Genomic DNA, 14,412 nt, shown 5'->3' on the forward strand with positions numbered 1-14,412 from the left:
TGGGCACTGTCCCTCAGCTCTTCAGCTTGAGGCAAGCACTCTACCACTTGAGCCACAGTGCCACTTCTGGTTTTCTGGTGGTTTATTGGAGATTAGTCTCAGGGACTTTCCTGCCCAGGCTGGATCTCAGCCACCTGAGTAGCGAGAATTACAGGCGTGAGCCACTGGCACCAGGTAATACTCTATTACATTTGTATGTCAGGTAAACAGTAAATAATATTTTTGCATGCATATGTCTCCTTCATATGTCTGAGTGTCATCCATTTTTCATGCCAATTACATGGGAACTTCCAAAGCCAGGACCATTGCTGAAGCAAAGCCTCCACAGTGGCATATCTCCCCATGCTCTGAAGGGCCTCTGCTTGGGCTCTGCTGTCCTCACCTTGAAATCCTGAATAATTTTTGAAAGATTTTCATCATTCCATTTTCATTTCTCCCCGAGCTCTCAGTTATGTAGCTGGTCCTTTTCAGGGTTCCTTGGAACAGAATTAGCCCCTTGTGCTGTAAGTACTGTCAATTCTAGTGGCTCCCATGTACTACAAACCTGAGTGAGGCCCCAACACCCAGCCCATCCTTGTTGCAGAGTAATTATCTGCTGGGTTTTCCTTAGGACTCCTGATTTTTCTATTCCAGTCAGCTCTAATGTTGCTGCTTTGGCAGCAAATACTCCTTGTTAGACTTTTAAATCCATATATCACTATGCCCACATAAATCAGCAAAATACTTTGTGTGCAGAAACGTTGGCTTTGTCATGGATGCCTTGAAAAGCGACTGGACCTAAAAAATAACATTTATTGGTGTTAGATAATGGGTGTTGCAGATGCATATGATATTTATTATAACTGTGTCTCTGATGTCATATTCCTCACAATTGTTCAGACTCAGTTTTCAAATGTGGGCTACATAATAGCTTGATTCCAACTGTAGACAGGGTGTTTTAGAAAAGAAAAGAAAAAGAAAAAAGAAATGATGAGGAGAGGGAGAGGAGACAAAACAAAAGAAAGCCAAGACTGGTGTCAGACTGCTTGCTCAGTCAGCCTGAGATTCCATTGCCAGGCATGAATAGACAGGTGCTTTATCACTAAGCCATGCTCTCAGCTCTTTTATGGCTTGTTTATATAAGGTCTCACTTCCTGTCCATATCCTCACCTGGGCAGTGCCTCTTTCAGGCTTCCAGTCATAGCTATGATGACATGCCTCTAGACCCAGCTCTCAGTTGGGAAGTAGTGTCCTGAACTTTTCTATGCCAAATAGCCCCAACCCACTCCCAGTCTTAGCCTCCCATGTAGGCTAGAATTACAGGCATAAACCATTAGTACCTGGCTGATAATCATTTTTATAAGTGAGATCAGTTTGGGGGGGGTATCTAGATGATAGCTAGAGAGAATTTCTTGGTATTGCTTTTGCAACTACTCTTTTTTTTTGGGGGGGGGTCCAGTTGTGGGGCCTGAACTCTGGGCCTGGGCACTGTCCCTCAGCTCTTCAGCTCAAGGCTAGCGCTCTACCACTTGAACCACAGCGCCACTTCCAGCTTTTTTCTTTTTGCTTATGTGGTGCTGAGAAATCAAACCCAGGGCCTCATGCATGCAAGGCAAGCGCTCTACCACTAAGCCACCTTCCCAGCCCCCTGCAACTACTCTTGAATAAATACTTGTAAATAGAAAGTTCAAAAACAACGTTGGTGGTAGGAGAGCACCTGTAATCCCAGCACTTGAGAAATTGAAGCTGATAGATTGCCAGTTCAAGGATGGCCCAGTTTATATAGCAAGACTCATCTAAAACAATTGAAAATCACACATGTCTATGAAACAACATATTGTACTTAAGAAAATGTCTGTGCAGTGGAAACAAACCCAACAGCTACCTTTCCTAGGAAGTTATCCAAATAAAGAATTGTATCTAGAGTATGTGACACCCAAATCTCACAGTAGCTGATAGCTTCAATTCCTTAATCTTTTGCCATGAGGACATCAGTAGAAAAAAATAACCTCATTTTTTAAAAAGTCATGTTGATTCATGACCCAGAAAACGAGTGACACTTCTAAATGCTTCTGTGCTATTAGCCAGAACCCAATTTCTCCCTATTTTAAGTTTAGCACAATTATTATATCATTCTAATTTTAATTCTAGCTAGGGTGATTTAATTTTCCCAATTTAAGTTCCTTAGATCAGAAAGGCTGACGTAGTGGCAAAGTTAAAGGGAGTTGTTAAGGGACTGAATAGTCTGAAAACAGGAAGAGAAACTTACTAATTCAAGAATGACTGCCCCATCCCCTAAGTCTGTCATACAGTTAGATGGCACAAGGGTAAACACCCCTGCCCACCTGGCACCTACATTTCAGGCAGAAGAAGGACCATATATCAGCCAACATGTTCTGTTCTATGTCATCATATTAGAGTAGAAAATGAAGCAAGGGACAACTATGGAGCAAAAGCAGTTGTTTAAATGTTGGAATGCTGTTACTTGTGTAGCTAGAGGGAGATAGAATTAGAGCCAGAATAAATGAATAGATTAGCAAAAACAAGATAATGAGAATGCTAATCTTGGGGATGTATTTGTGAAACTTGACTGCTGTTCTGTTTTAGTTTTAATTCAGAGGTTAGGTCATATTCTCCATTCTTAGTAGTGTTTGGACTTCATACTTATTTTATATAGCAGTGACTGTCATAAAGGTGTTCCTGTTCTTTGATCCATCCCAGCTGAAGACATAATTTCTAAAATTCAAGGTAGTACTTCAAAGACACCAAAGGAAAATAATTTATAATGAGAACAAAATCAGCTAGTTGGGGGGTTGCAGTCTGTAGTCTCATCTGTTCCAGTGGTACAGATCAGTAAGATTGTGGTTTGAAACCAGTCCCAGCAAAATGTTAGCTCTAAACTCAACAAAATGTTTCATGAGAGGAGTACAGGCCTGTGTTTCCAGCAGTGAGGGAGGTGAAAGTAGGAAGATCACAGGCAAGGACTACAAGCCTGACAGCTTAACTGAAAAAAGAAAAAAAAAGACCTGAGGTTAAGTAGTAAGCAGAGCAGGAGACTCACAAACACAAGAACCCAAGTTCAAACTGAGGGTGGGTGAGGAATGTAGTCTAGTGGTAAGGGCACTTACCTAGTGTGTGTTACTCCCTGGTTTGATCCTCAGCACCAAAAATTTAAAATAAATAAGCTCTAGCACTACCACCCAAAAACATCACTGTATGACATACCAGTGCCTGCATCTATACATAGTATCAACATGGCAGCTTCAAATGCAGACTGAGGGCCAAGCTTAAGGACCATCTCAATTGGGAACAGTGCTGGTTACCATGGCAATGGAAAAGGAGAGAATGTCTGAGTCCCTGGATACTGGCCTAAAACATCTCTTGCTGAAAGTGGAGTTTGAGGGCTTACTCCCTCCACAGTCTGAGACTGTGTAATCTGATGTGGTAGCTTTGGGCAGATGAATCAGGCTCTGGAGTAGCGCACATAAATTTTACCACTTAGCCTTCGACAGAACACTAGGTGTCACACATGGTCTTTCGTTGGTTAAACTATCCCTGCATCACACATTAGTGCCAACAAAACTCCCTCAGGTAAAGATGCCTTGATAAAGTTTTTAGTCTTCTCCCATGACCCGAATAACCCTCATTACCAAGAGAGGTATTCAATCAAGCCCATAGTATTTATCCTCAAGTAATGAAAACAGAACAATGCTATTTGAGTGAACATTTTGACCTCTAGGTTATCAAGAAAGAATAAAACCAGAAGCACCCTAAATATCCTACTGAATGAGAATGTTTAATTATGATTTAACACAGAGTGTTATGAAGTCACAAAACAGATAAAGAAAATGCTGTATAACAATGCAAACTTAAAATACCACTTGTGATATACTACTGGTGAATGAAAGCATATAGATCACTTTATATGACATATAAAAACATGTGGTCAAAGCGTGAACTAATTCAACAGTGATACTCACTAGACACTATATTGGAAATGAACTATACAATTTGTTGCGGGAGAGAGGTTGGGAGGGAAAAAACTGGGAAAATGAGGGAGAGTGATAGATACTCATTAGCTGACTTATGTAACTGTAACCTCACTGTATATCATCTTTACAATTTTTATAAAAATAGCCAAGGAAAAAAAAGCTGGAAACATGACTGAAACAATAGAATGCCTATTTAGCAACTGAAAAGTACTGAGTTTGAAACCCAGTGCTACCAAAAATAAAATCCAAGTCATGCAAAGAAAAAATATATATGTGAAGTGACATAAAGAAATTGTTAATTGAAAGGTAACAATGTGTTTCGATTAGTAACAGTCACCTTGAAATTTAGTGTAGCAAAGACCACAGTAATTTTGGGATCTTATAATTCTGTAGGCCAGCTGTTTGGGCTGGTTCATATGGTGTGGTGTTTCTGCTCTTGCTTGGGTTTATTAATGTGGGGACTCCACAGAGTTATGTTGGTCCAACCATGGACTCACTCACATGTCTAGTACCTATTGTTGCAAACTATCCACTGTGCTTTATTTGCACATTCCCCAAAGCCTGATCACCCAGAGAACATCAAAGGCATGAAGAAAACAGACATCTGCCATCTGGTTCATGGGAGGCAAGTAGGGTTAACTAACTAGGGTCACTTGCCTAGTGTCAGTTAAATAATTAGTCTCAGGGCCAGTGCCAGGGGCTGCACAGACAAGGGGAGAGAGAGCAGCACACAGTGAGGAGTCAGCCCCAGGGAGGGAAGGCTAGAGGGGAAGGGTAAGTACCACATGTTTGCCATAGGCAAAGGGGGCCCCAGGAAGGACAGAATCTCATATTTCATTCCTTCCTAGGAGGTAGCAATAGACCTTAACTACCTTACAGTAGTTAACTACATTGGTATTTTTTACATTCTGAGACATGGCTGATGCATGATAAATGTTCACAGGTTGTGGCCCAGGAACTATTGGCTCAATACACCAAGCGGTATAAAGAAAAACGGCTCTTTGCTCTGCTTCAGAGCTGGGTGGCACCTGCTGTGGACCAGCTGAGAAGCAGGTATGCTTTGCCCAAGATGTCATTATTGCCTACCTTCAGTATCTTCTGTGTGTGTGTGTGTGTGTGTGTGTGTGTGTGTGTGTGTGTGTGTGTGTGTGTGTGTGTGTGTGTGTGAAGCATCAGTGCTGGGTATTGAACTCAATTTTTTTCTCCAAGAATTGCACTATACCACTTGAGCTGTGCCTCCAGTTCTGGCTTTTTACTGGTTAATTGAAGAAAAGAGTCTCTTGAATTTGTCTGCCTGAGCTGCCTTTGAACCTTGATCCTCAGATCTCAACTTCTTGAGTAGCTAGAATAACTGGTATGAACCTCTGGCAGTGTGTGGCCCAGGGTCTTCTTAAGCATAAGTTTACAGAGCCTTGGCATGGCATTTTTTATTATATATATATATATATATATATAGTGAATCTGTAGAAACACCTATCATGTAACTTAAGAACTAACACACTGATGAATTTCTTCTTTCTCCTGTGTTCTTTGCTACATGTTCACTGCTCTAAACACTTCACAGTTATTAATCCTGAGATAGGTTTTTATTTCCAGTTGCAGATGAGGAAACTGAGAATCAGAATTCACTATTTTGCTCAAGGTTACATGGTTCCTGAATGACAGAGCTGAGATTTGACCCTAGATAGTTTATTTTCAGGATCCATGCTTTGGTTATTTGTGTTAGTTTATTACTACTATTATCTCTAAGTTCCATAGAGAAGACAGGGTGTTCATAGGAGGAATCCTGCAACCTGTGTTTTCACTGACTATTTTATTTCTAGGGTTTATCTAAGTCATTATACATAGTTGTGAAGCTTCTTTGCAATATCACATAATTTTCCATCATGTGCCCTATGACTCAATCTGTTTATCCATTCTAATCTCCAATATCAATCAGTAGACACCTGAGTTATATCCAGTGTGTTATTTTATCTTTTTGGTGCCACTATCAGGGCTTGAACTCAGGTCCTTGCGCTCTCACTCAGCTTACCTCTTTGTAGCTGGTGCTCTACCACTTGAGCCACCCTCTATCTTGTTTTTTGTTACATAATTGAAGATGGAGTGCTAGTTTCTTTCCCAGGCTGGCTTCAAATTGAGATTCCACAAATCTCATCCTCCTGAGTAGCTAAAATTACAGACATGCACCATTCGCACCCAACTTAGTGTTTTACTAGTCTGCATAAAGCTGTTACAAAACAAAATCAGGTTTATGTTTTCTGGGGAATGTGGAGTCTTTTTTGCAGGGCTTTCAAACTTGGTTGACATGACTCAGAATATTTTACAATATTGTAGACATTCACAGAGCTCTCCACCTTGGGGACCAACATGTGTGTATGTATTGTGTATGTGTGTGTGTGTGTGTGTGTGAGAGAGAGAGAGAGAGAGAGAGACAGAGACAGAGACAGAGACAGAGATAGAGAGAGAGACAGAGAGAGAGAGAGACAGAGAGAGAGAGAGAGAGAGAGAGAGAGAGAGAGAGAGAGAGAGAGAGAGAGAGAGAGAGAGAGTCTGTTGGTCCTGGGCATTTATCCAGTAGAACACAAACCAAGCTACATTAAAGCTACCAACACAGAGTTCCAGGAAGATGGCGGAGGAGAAGCTGGAATCTGAACAAGCTCTCGCATAGAAAGCAGTTTTAGAGTTCCAGTGAACAGTCCTAAACCAGAGAATCACACCAAGTGTGCCATCACAGAACAGAGAGTTAGACAAGAGAGGGGAAGCCAAGGCAAAAAGACACATCTGAGCACCTGCCAGCAGCTGCCGCTGCGGCGGCAGGGTCGCGACGGCGAACACTGCCGCGGGGTCATACCTGAGACACAGAGAGTCCGGGACGAAGGAGCCAGACGCAGCGGACTAGCGAATTCTACTCAACACCAACAAGAACCGACAAGGAGCGAACATCTTCATCCTGCAGTTTGCAGACCAGAGACGACCCAGGATCCAAGACTCGGCCTGAGTACAAGCCCAACGTCCTCACTCCTTCTCAGGGAGCAGAGGAGGGAAGGCCACCCCTCCCCCCCCAGCACCGGTGATCTCCATCTTGGATACCGACAAAGCTCGGAGGAGCTGCTAGCTCCAGCTCAGGCCTTGGAATAAAACGAGTCATTTAGCAGGTCACAAGAACTTAACGGCGAAGTGACCTGCCAGACTCAGCTCCATCAGGCGCCAGCCATTGGAGTGGCTTTCCCCACTGGGTAACCAGAGCCAGAGGCTGCCCCTCCCTCTAGCAGCCACCACAATCAATTGAAAAACAGAAACCCTGAGAATGGCTCCAGGCTGGGCGCTGTGAGTTTTATCACAAAATAGCCCCAGGGATAAGCTACTGTTTGTTGAAAGGCCTCAACTCTACCCAGAACCTAGCCTCATCACTGCATCCCCCTCTTTTGTGATTCTCAAAGCTGATCACCCTCCCAGAAAACTAACCTGGGAGGGGGATCTCAAAATCTTGGGTAAAGCAGAGCATTTTTCTGCCTCTTCCAACAAACCGACTTAAGAAACCAATCAAGCCACAGGACCTCAAGCTGACCAGAGACTCCAACAAGAGGCTGGCTACAGACAAAAGGGAGATACAGGATTCTTCCCACCCCTCCCCCCCCAAAAAAAAAATCAAAGGACTTTTTTTTTCTTCTTCTTCTTTTCTTTTTTTGTTTGTTTTTTGTTTTTTTGTTACCTTATATATATATATATAAATTTTTTTTCTCTTCTAAAACTTTTATTAATATTTAATTTTTGCCTCTTCTGAAAAAATAATTGTTTTCCAATAAGTTTTTTTTCTCCTCTTATAATTTTTATTTTAGGAATATGTGAATTAGCGTTTTCCTTTCTTTTCTTGTCTTCTTTCTCTTTTTCTTTCTTTCTTAATCATCTTTTAGTTTTTTGTCTAGCTCTACTGAACTTCTGATCTTTTCTTCTCCCTTTCCCATCCTTAAAGTTTTTCACATCTCCTCTATGTCCCTCCATTTCTCTCAACATATTCACATTCCTCTCTAAAGAGATGGTCTTTTAATCTCTATAATAACATTAATTTTTAGGTTTCTATTTTTTTTTTGGTCTCTTTTCATTCCCCTTTCCATCTCTTCCATTTCTCTCTCTCTCTACTTGCATCCTACCCAACCCATTTCCTGCATTGTGATTAGGACATAGTTAACTCTCCCTGTGCCTCCCCACACCAATCTATTCCTATTTTTTACCCACATCTCTCCCTAATCCTAATAATTTCTGGTTTTCCAAATTCTTTCCTGCGGTTCGAAGTCCTTTAACATATAGTAGTTTGATGTTGAATAGATGTATCTGTTGAACTAGATTGTATCTGTAGACTATTGACTGTACAAATGCAAACTTTGGTTGATGGTTGCCTTAAGATAGTGTTCTAGCACAAAACTGGTGCTATCTTCATCTCAAATGGGCAGAGTAAGCCGGAAAAACTCTAGAAAAATGGCAAATTCAGGTATCTCAATTCCCAATCCTGATAATCAGGGATTAGAACAGATAAAGAATAATCCAGAGGAGAGTTCCCAAATAGCTCTACAAACACTACTAGCAAACATGATAAATGAGAAGTTTGACAATGTACAAAGGACTCTGTATGAGCGTGATAGGGAGAGAGAGGAGGCATCCCAGAAGTTTATACAGGAATATCATAAGCGTGAGGAAGCTACTCAAAAACTGATACAGGATTTGCATGAACAACTTGAGAATACTCAAAGAGAAAGGGATGAATGGCATGAGCAGGCTGAGAACACTCAAAGAGAACTGCAGGAATCCCACGAACGGGAAGAAAGAGAACTGCAGGAATCCCACAGATGGGAGAAAGCTAATCAAAGAGTAATTCAGGAATTGAGAGACCAGGTAGAGAATACACAAAGATCACTAAAGGCATTCATGGAATCCATTAACAAAGAGCTGAAGGAAGTCAGGGAGACCACAAAGGGAATGCTGAATGGAACCCAACAGAAGGAATGGGAGTCCAAAGAAACCATAACCAATCAACTAAGTGATTTGAGAACAAACACTGAACACCAAATTAAGGAAGTAAAGAAATTCATACAAGACCTAAAACAGAGCTTCAACAAAGAACTTGAAGCCATCAAAGCTGACCAATTAGAAGGAAAAGAGATAAAAAACAAAGTAGAGAGTCTTGACAGCAGGTTAGACCATGCAGAAGATCGAATCTCAGGGATTGAAGACAGCCTAGATATTATAGAGAAAGAACATACAACCATCCAAGACAAGTCCAAGAAATATGATAGGTCTATCCAACACTTGGAAGACACCATCAGAAGGCCCAATCTAAGGATAATGGGTGTAGAGGAGCACCTAGAAACAGAAGTTAATGGTCTAGGAAATTTGTTTAACAGGATCCTAGCAGAGAACTTCCCAAACATACAAAAAGATAGGCCTATTCAGATACAAGAAGCTTTTAGAACCCCAAATAGACCAGACCAGAATAGGACATCCCACAGTCACATTATAATCCACACAGGATCAACTCAGACCAAGGAAAAGATCCTTAAAGCTGTCAAGGAGAAAAGGGTAATCACCTATAAAGGGAAACCAATTAGAATTACCTCAGATTTCTCAGCAGAGACAATCAAAGCAAGAAGAACCTGGAATGACGTATGCCATGCCCTAAAAACAAACAACTATCAACCAAGAATACTGTACCCAGCTAAACTCTCCTTCATAACTGAAGGCCAAATAAAAACCTTCCATAGCAAAGAAAAATTGAAACAATACATCTCCACCAAACCAGCCCTACAAAAGATTCTTAAAGATGTCCTACACATAGAAAACCAACAAGACCGCAACAAAGGCCAAGAAACTGCACCCAAACTGAGAATCCAAGAACCTTAGGAAGAACCCAGTTTTCAGAGCCCCCAAGAAGGTGGATAACATAGCAGGAACTCCCAAATACCTCTCAGTCCTATCTCTTAACGTTAACGGACTGAACTCTCCAATTAAGCGACAGAGACTGTCTAGTTGGATTAAAAAACAAGACCCTTCTATCTGCTGCCTGCAGGAGTCACATCTTGCCCGTAAAAACAAACACATTTTCAATGTTAAAGGCTGGAACAAAATCTACCAAGCAAACGGCCCTCATAAACAGGCGGGAGTTGCAATCCTAATATCAGATAAAATAGACTTCAAATTAAAATTCGTGAGAAGAGATAAAGAAGGTCGCTACATACTAATTAAAGGATCTCTCCTTCAGGAGGATATTACAATTCTAAATATCTATTCACCAAACAATGGAGCAAAAAATTTATCAAAGAAACACTACTTTCCCTCAAATCCCATATAGATCCAAAGACATTATTGTTGGGGATTTTAACACACCACTCTCCCCACTAGATAGATCAACTCGGCAAAAACTCAACAGAGAAACCGCAGATCTAAACAGCTGCATAGATCAACTAGACTTAACAGACATCTACCGAACATTTCACCCAGCAGCATCAGAATACACGTTCTTCTCAGCAGCACATGGAACGTTTTCTAAAATAGACCACATTTTAGGCCACAAAGCAAACTTGTCTAAATTCAGAAACATTGAAGTTATACCTTGCATTCTCTCTGACCACAAGGGAATAAAATTAGAACTCAACACCAAAAGCCACCAAAGAAAGTCCGGTATCACATGGAGGCTGAACAACACACTGCTGAATCATGAGTGGGTCATGGAAGAGATTAGAAAGGAAATTCAAATGTTCATGCTATTCAACAAAAATGAACACACAAATTACCAGCTCCTCTGGGACACAGCAAAGACAGTACTCACAGGCAAGTTTATAGCTCTGAGCTCCTACATCAACAAATTGGAGAGATCTGAAAATAACAATTTAATGACACATCTGAACCTCCTTGAAAAAGAGCAGCAAGATAAACTCCAATCCAGTAGATGGAAAGAAATAATCAAAATTAAATCAGAATTAAATGAATTAGAATCCAAAAAAACTATAGAAAGAATCAACAAAACAAAGAGTTGGTTCTTCAAAAAACTTAACAAAATTGACAGACCCTTAGCAAACCTTATCAGAAAAAGGAGAGAACACACCCAAATTAATAAACTCAGAGATGAGAATGGAAACATCACCACGGAAACAACCAAGATTCAGAACATTATAAGGGAATACTTCTCAAAACTTTATGCTAATAAGTTTGAGAACTTGACAAAAATGGACCTTTTCCTAGCAAATATTGACATGCCAAAACTAAACCAAGATGAGTTAAACCAGCTTAACAGGCCCATATCAAGCATTGAAATAGAAACAGCAATAAGAGACCTCCCAGCTAAGAAAAGTCCAGGACCAGATGGTTTTACAGCGGAATTTTACAAGGCCTTCAAAGCAGAGCTCACACCAATACTCCTCCAACTCTTCAATGAAATTGAAAGAGAAAGCTCACTACCCAACACATTCTATGAAGCCATCATAACCCTCATCCCAAAACCAGGCAGGGACTCATCAAAGAAAGAGAACTATAGACCCATTTCTTTGATGAACATTGATGCAAAACTTCTCAACAAAATTTTGGCCAATGGACTTCAACAATTCATCCAAAAAATCATACACCATGATCAAACAGGATTCATTTCAGGGATGCAAAGCTGGTTCAATGTACGCAAATCAATTAATATTATTCATCACATCAACAGGAGCAAGAATAAGAACCACATGGTTATCTCAATAGATGCAGAAAAAGCATTCGACAAGATCCAACACCCCTTTATGATGAAGGTTTTGGAAAAATTAGGAATCCATGGAACATTCCTCAATACAATAAAGGCTGTATATGACAAACCTACAGCCAGCATTATACTCAATGGTGAAAAACTAAAGCCATTTCCTCTTAACTCAGGAACAAGACAAGGATGCCCACTCTCTCCACTTCTCTTCAATCTAGTATTAGAATGCCTGGCTACAGCAATAAGACAAGATGCAGACATAAAGGGGATCCAAATAGGGAAAGAAGAAATAAAACTCTCCCTCTTTGCAGATGACATGATCTTGTATTTAAAGAATCCCATAGACTCCACTCCCAAATTACTCAAGCTGATTCAAAACTTTGGCAAAGTAGCAGGTTATAAAATTAACCCCCAAACATCAATGGCTTTTCTGTATGCCAACAATGAGAAAAGTGTGGCTGAAATTAGGAAAGCAACTCCATTTGTAATAGCCCCACAAAAAATAAAATACCTAGGAATTAACTTAACTAAAGAAGTGAAGGACCTCTATGATGAAAACTTTAAAATCTTGAAAAAGGAAATCAACACAAAACTTAAAAAATGGCAAAACCTCCCATGCTCCTGGATTGGCAAGATTAACATCGTGAAAATGGCAATACTTCCCAAGGCTATCTACAAATTCAACGCGATACCTATCAAAATTCCACCCTCATTCAAGGAAATAGAAGAGGCAATCCAAAAATTCATATGGAACAATAAAAGATCCCGAATAGAAAAAATGCTCCTCAATGGAAAGAACACTGCTGGAGGAATATCAATACCAAATTTCAAATTCTACTATAAAGCCATAGTAATCAAAACATCTTGGTATTGGCATAAGAACAGACCTCAGGACCAATGGAATAGAATTGAAAACCCAGAAATGAACCTACAGACCTATAGCCTTCTAATCTTTGATAAGGGAGCTAAAAAAATAGAATGGAAGAAAGACAGCCTCTTCAGTAAATGGTGCTGGCAAAATTGGTTAACTACATGTAGAAAACTAAAGCTAGATCCTTATATATCACCCTGCACCAGAATCAACTCCAAATGGATCAAAGACCTTGAAGTCAAAGCAGACACTCTGAAAACATTACAGGATGGAATAGGAGAAACCCTAGGTCTCCTTGGCTCAGGCCGAAATTTTCTGAATAGAGACCCGGAAACACAACAAATCAAAGAAAGGTTGGACAAATGGGATTGCATAAGGTTGCAGAGCTTCTGCAGGGCAAATGACATAGCTAGCAAGATCAATAGACAGCCCACCGATTGGGAGAAGATCTGTACTAGTCATACAACGGACAAGGGTCTCATATCTAAAATATACTTGGAACTCAAAAAATTAAACCACCCAACAACAAATCCTCAAAGAAACAACTGCCCAATAAATAAGTGGGCGAAAGACTTAAAGAGAAGCTTCTCTGAAGAAGAAAGAAGGATGGCCAATAGACACATGAAGAAATGTTCAACATCCCTAGCCATAAAAGAAATGCAAATCAAAACAACATTGAGATATCACCTCACTCCAGTTAGAACAGCAAAAATCAAGACCTCTAACAACAACAGATGCTGGAGGGGATGTGGACAGAAAGGAACCTTACTTCATTGTTGGTGGGAATGTAAACTTGTTCAACCACTTTGGAAAGCAGTATGGAGGTTCCTCAAAAGACTTCACATAGATCTCCCCTATGATCCAGCAATCCCACTTTTGGGCATTTACCCAAATGTTTACAAACAAGACCACACTAAAGCTACCAGCACAACTATGTTTATTGCAGCATTATTTACCATAGCTAAGATATGGAACCAACCCAGATGCCCCTCAGTAGATGAATGGATCAAGAAAATGTGGTATATATACACAATGGAATTCTATGCCTCCATCAGAAAGAATGACATTGCCCCATTTGTTAGGAAATGGAAAGGTTTGGAAAAAATTATATTAAGTGAAGTAAGCCAGGCCCAAAGAAACATAGGTCCCATGGTTTCCCTTATTTGCAATATCTAGTATAGGTATGAGTCAAGCGGAAATGGTCAGATAATGTGATGTTAGGAAAATGAACCCTTAAATATGTATTTCAATGTTTTCGTTTCTTTCATGCATGTGTTTCTAACGCATTTATAAGATTATTTCTTTGTTGCTTTGTATGTCCCTCCCCCACAGTGTAACCCCCGCTTTCACTATATTTGATGTCAGTATAACATGTGGAGGAGATGGGGACAAACAAGTCGTTGAAGGATTCAGGTGGACCTGTTGCAACAATGAGAAGTACAAAATGTCATGTCAAAACCAGCTTTACAATGTCGGTGTGGGGGGTGGGAGGGGGGTATGATTGGTTGGAGGGGAGGGGGGAGGCTGGGAAGGGAGGTGAAGGGTAAACAAAGGAGGAAGCTGCAATGCTTGGTAAGAAATGTATGCATTATCCTGCCCATGTAATTGTAACCCCTCTGTACAGTATGTTTTCAAAAAATAAAAATAAAAAAAAAAAGCTACCAACACAACCATGTTTATTGCAGCAATGTGTACCATAGCCAAGATATAGAATCAACCCAGATGCCCCTCAGTGGATGAATGGATCAGAATAATGTGGTGTATATACACAATGGAATTCTACTTATCCATCAGAAAGGAATATATTGTATTTTTTTTTTTATCGGTCATGGGGCTTGAACTCT

The 14,412-nt window shown here is 40.4% G+C and overlaps 1 protein-coding gene across 1 annotated transcript in view; it reads left to right on the top strand.

The window, feature by feature from the left end:
* Window positions 1-14,412, top strand: part of Acoxl (acyl-CoA oxidase like) — a 366,861-nt gene that overhangs the window by 252,288 nt on the left and 100,161 nt on the right. The window contains 1 exon segment of the mRNA XM_070013290.1: window positions 4,915-5,024. Coding sequence (XP_069869391.1) covers window positions 4,915-5,024 — 110 coding nt within the window.

This window comes from Dipodomys merriami, unplaced genomic scaffold, assembly GCF_024711535.1.
Source record: "Dipodomys merriami isolate MVZ:Mamm:240054 unplaced genomic scaffold, mDipMer1.0.p SCAF_90, whole genome shotgun sequence".
Classification (NCBI taxonomy): domain Eukaryota; kingdom Metazoa; phylum Chordata; class Mammalia; order Rodentia; family Heteromyidae; genus Dipodomys; species Dipodomys merriami.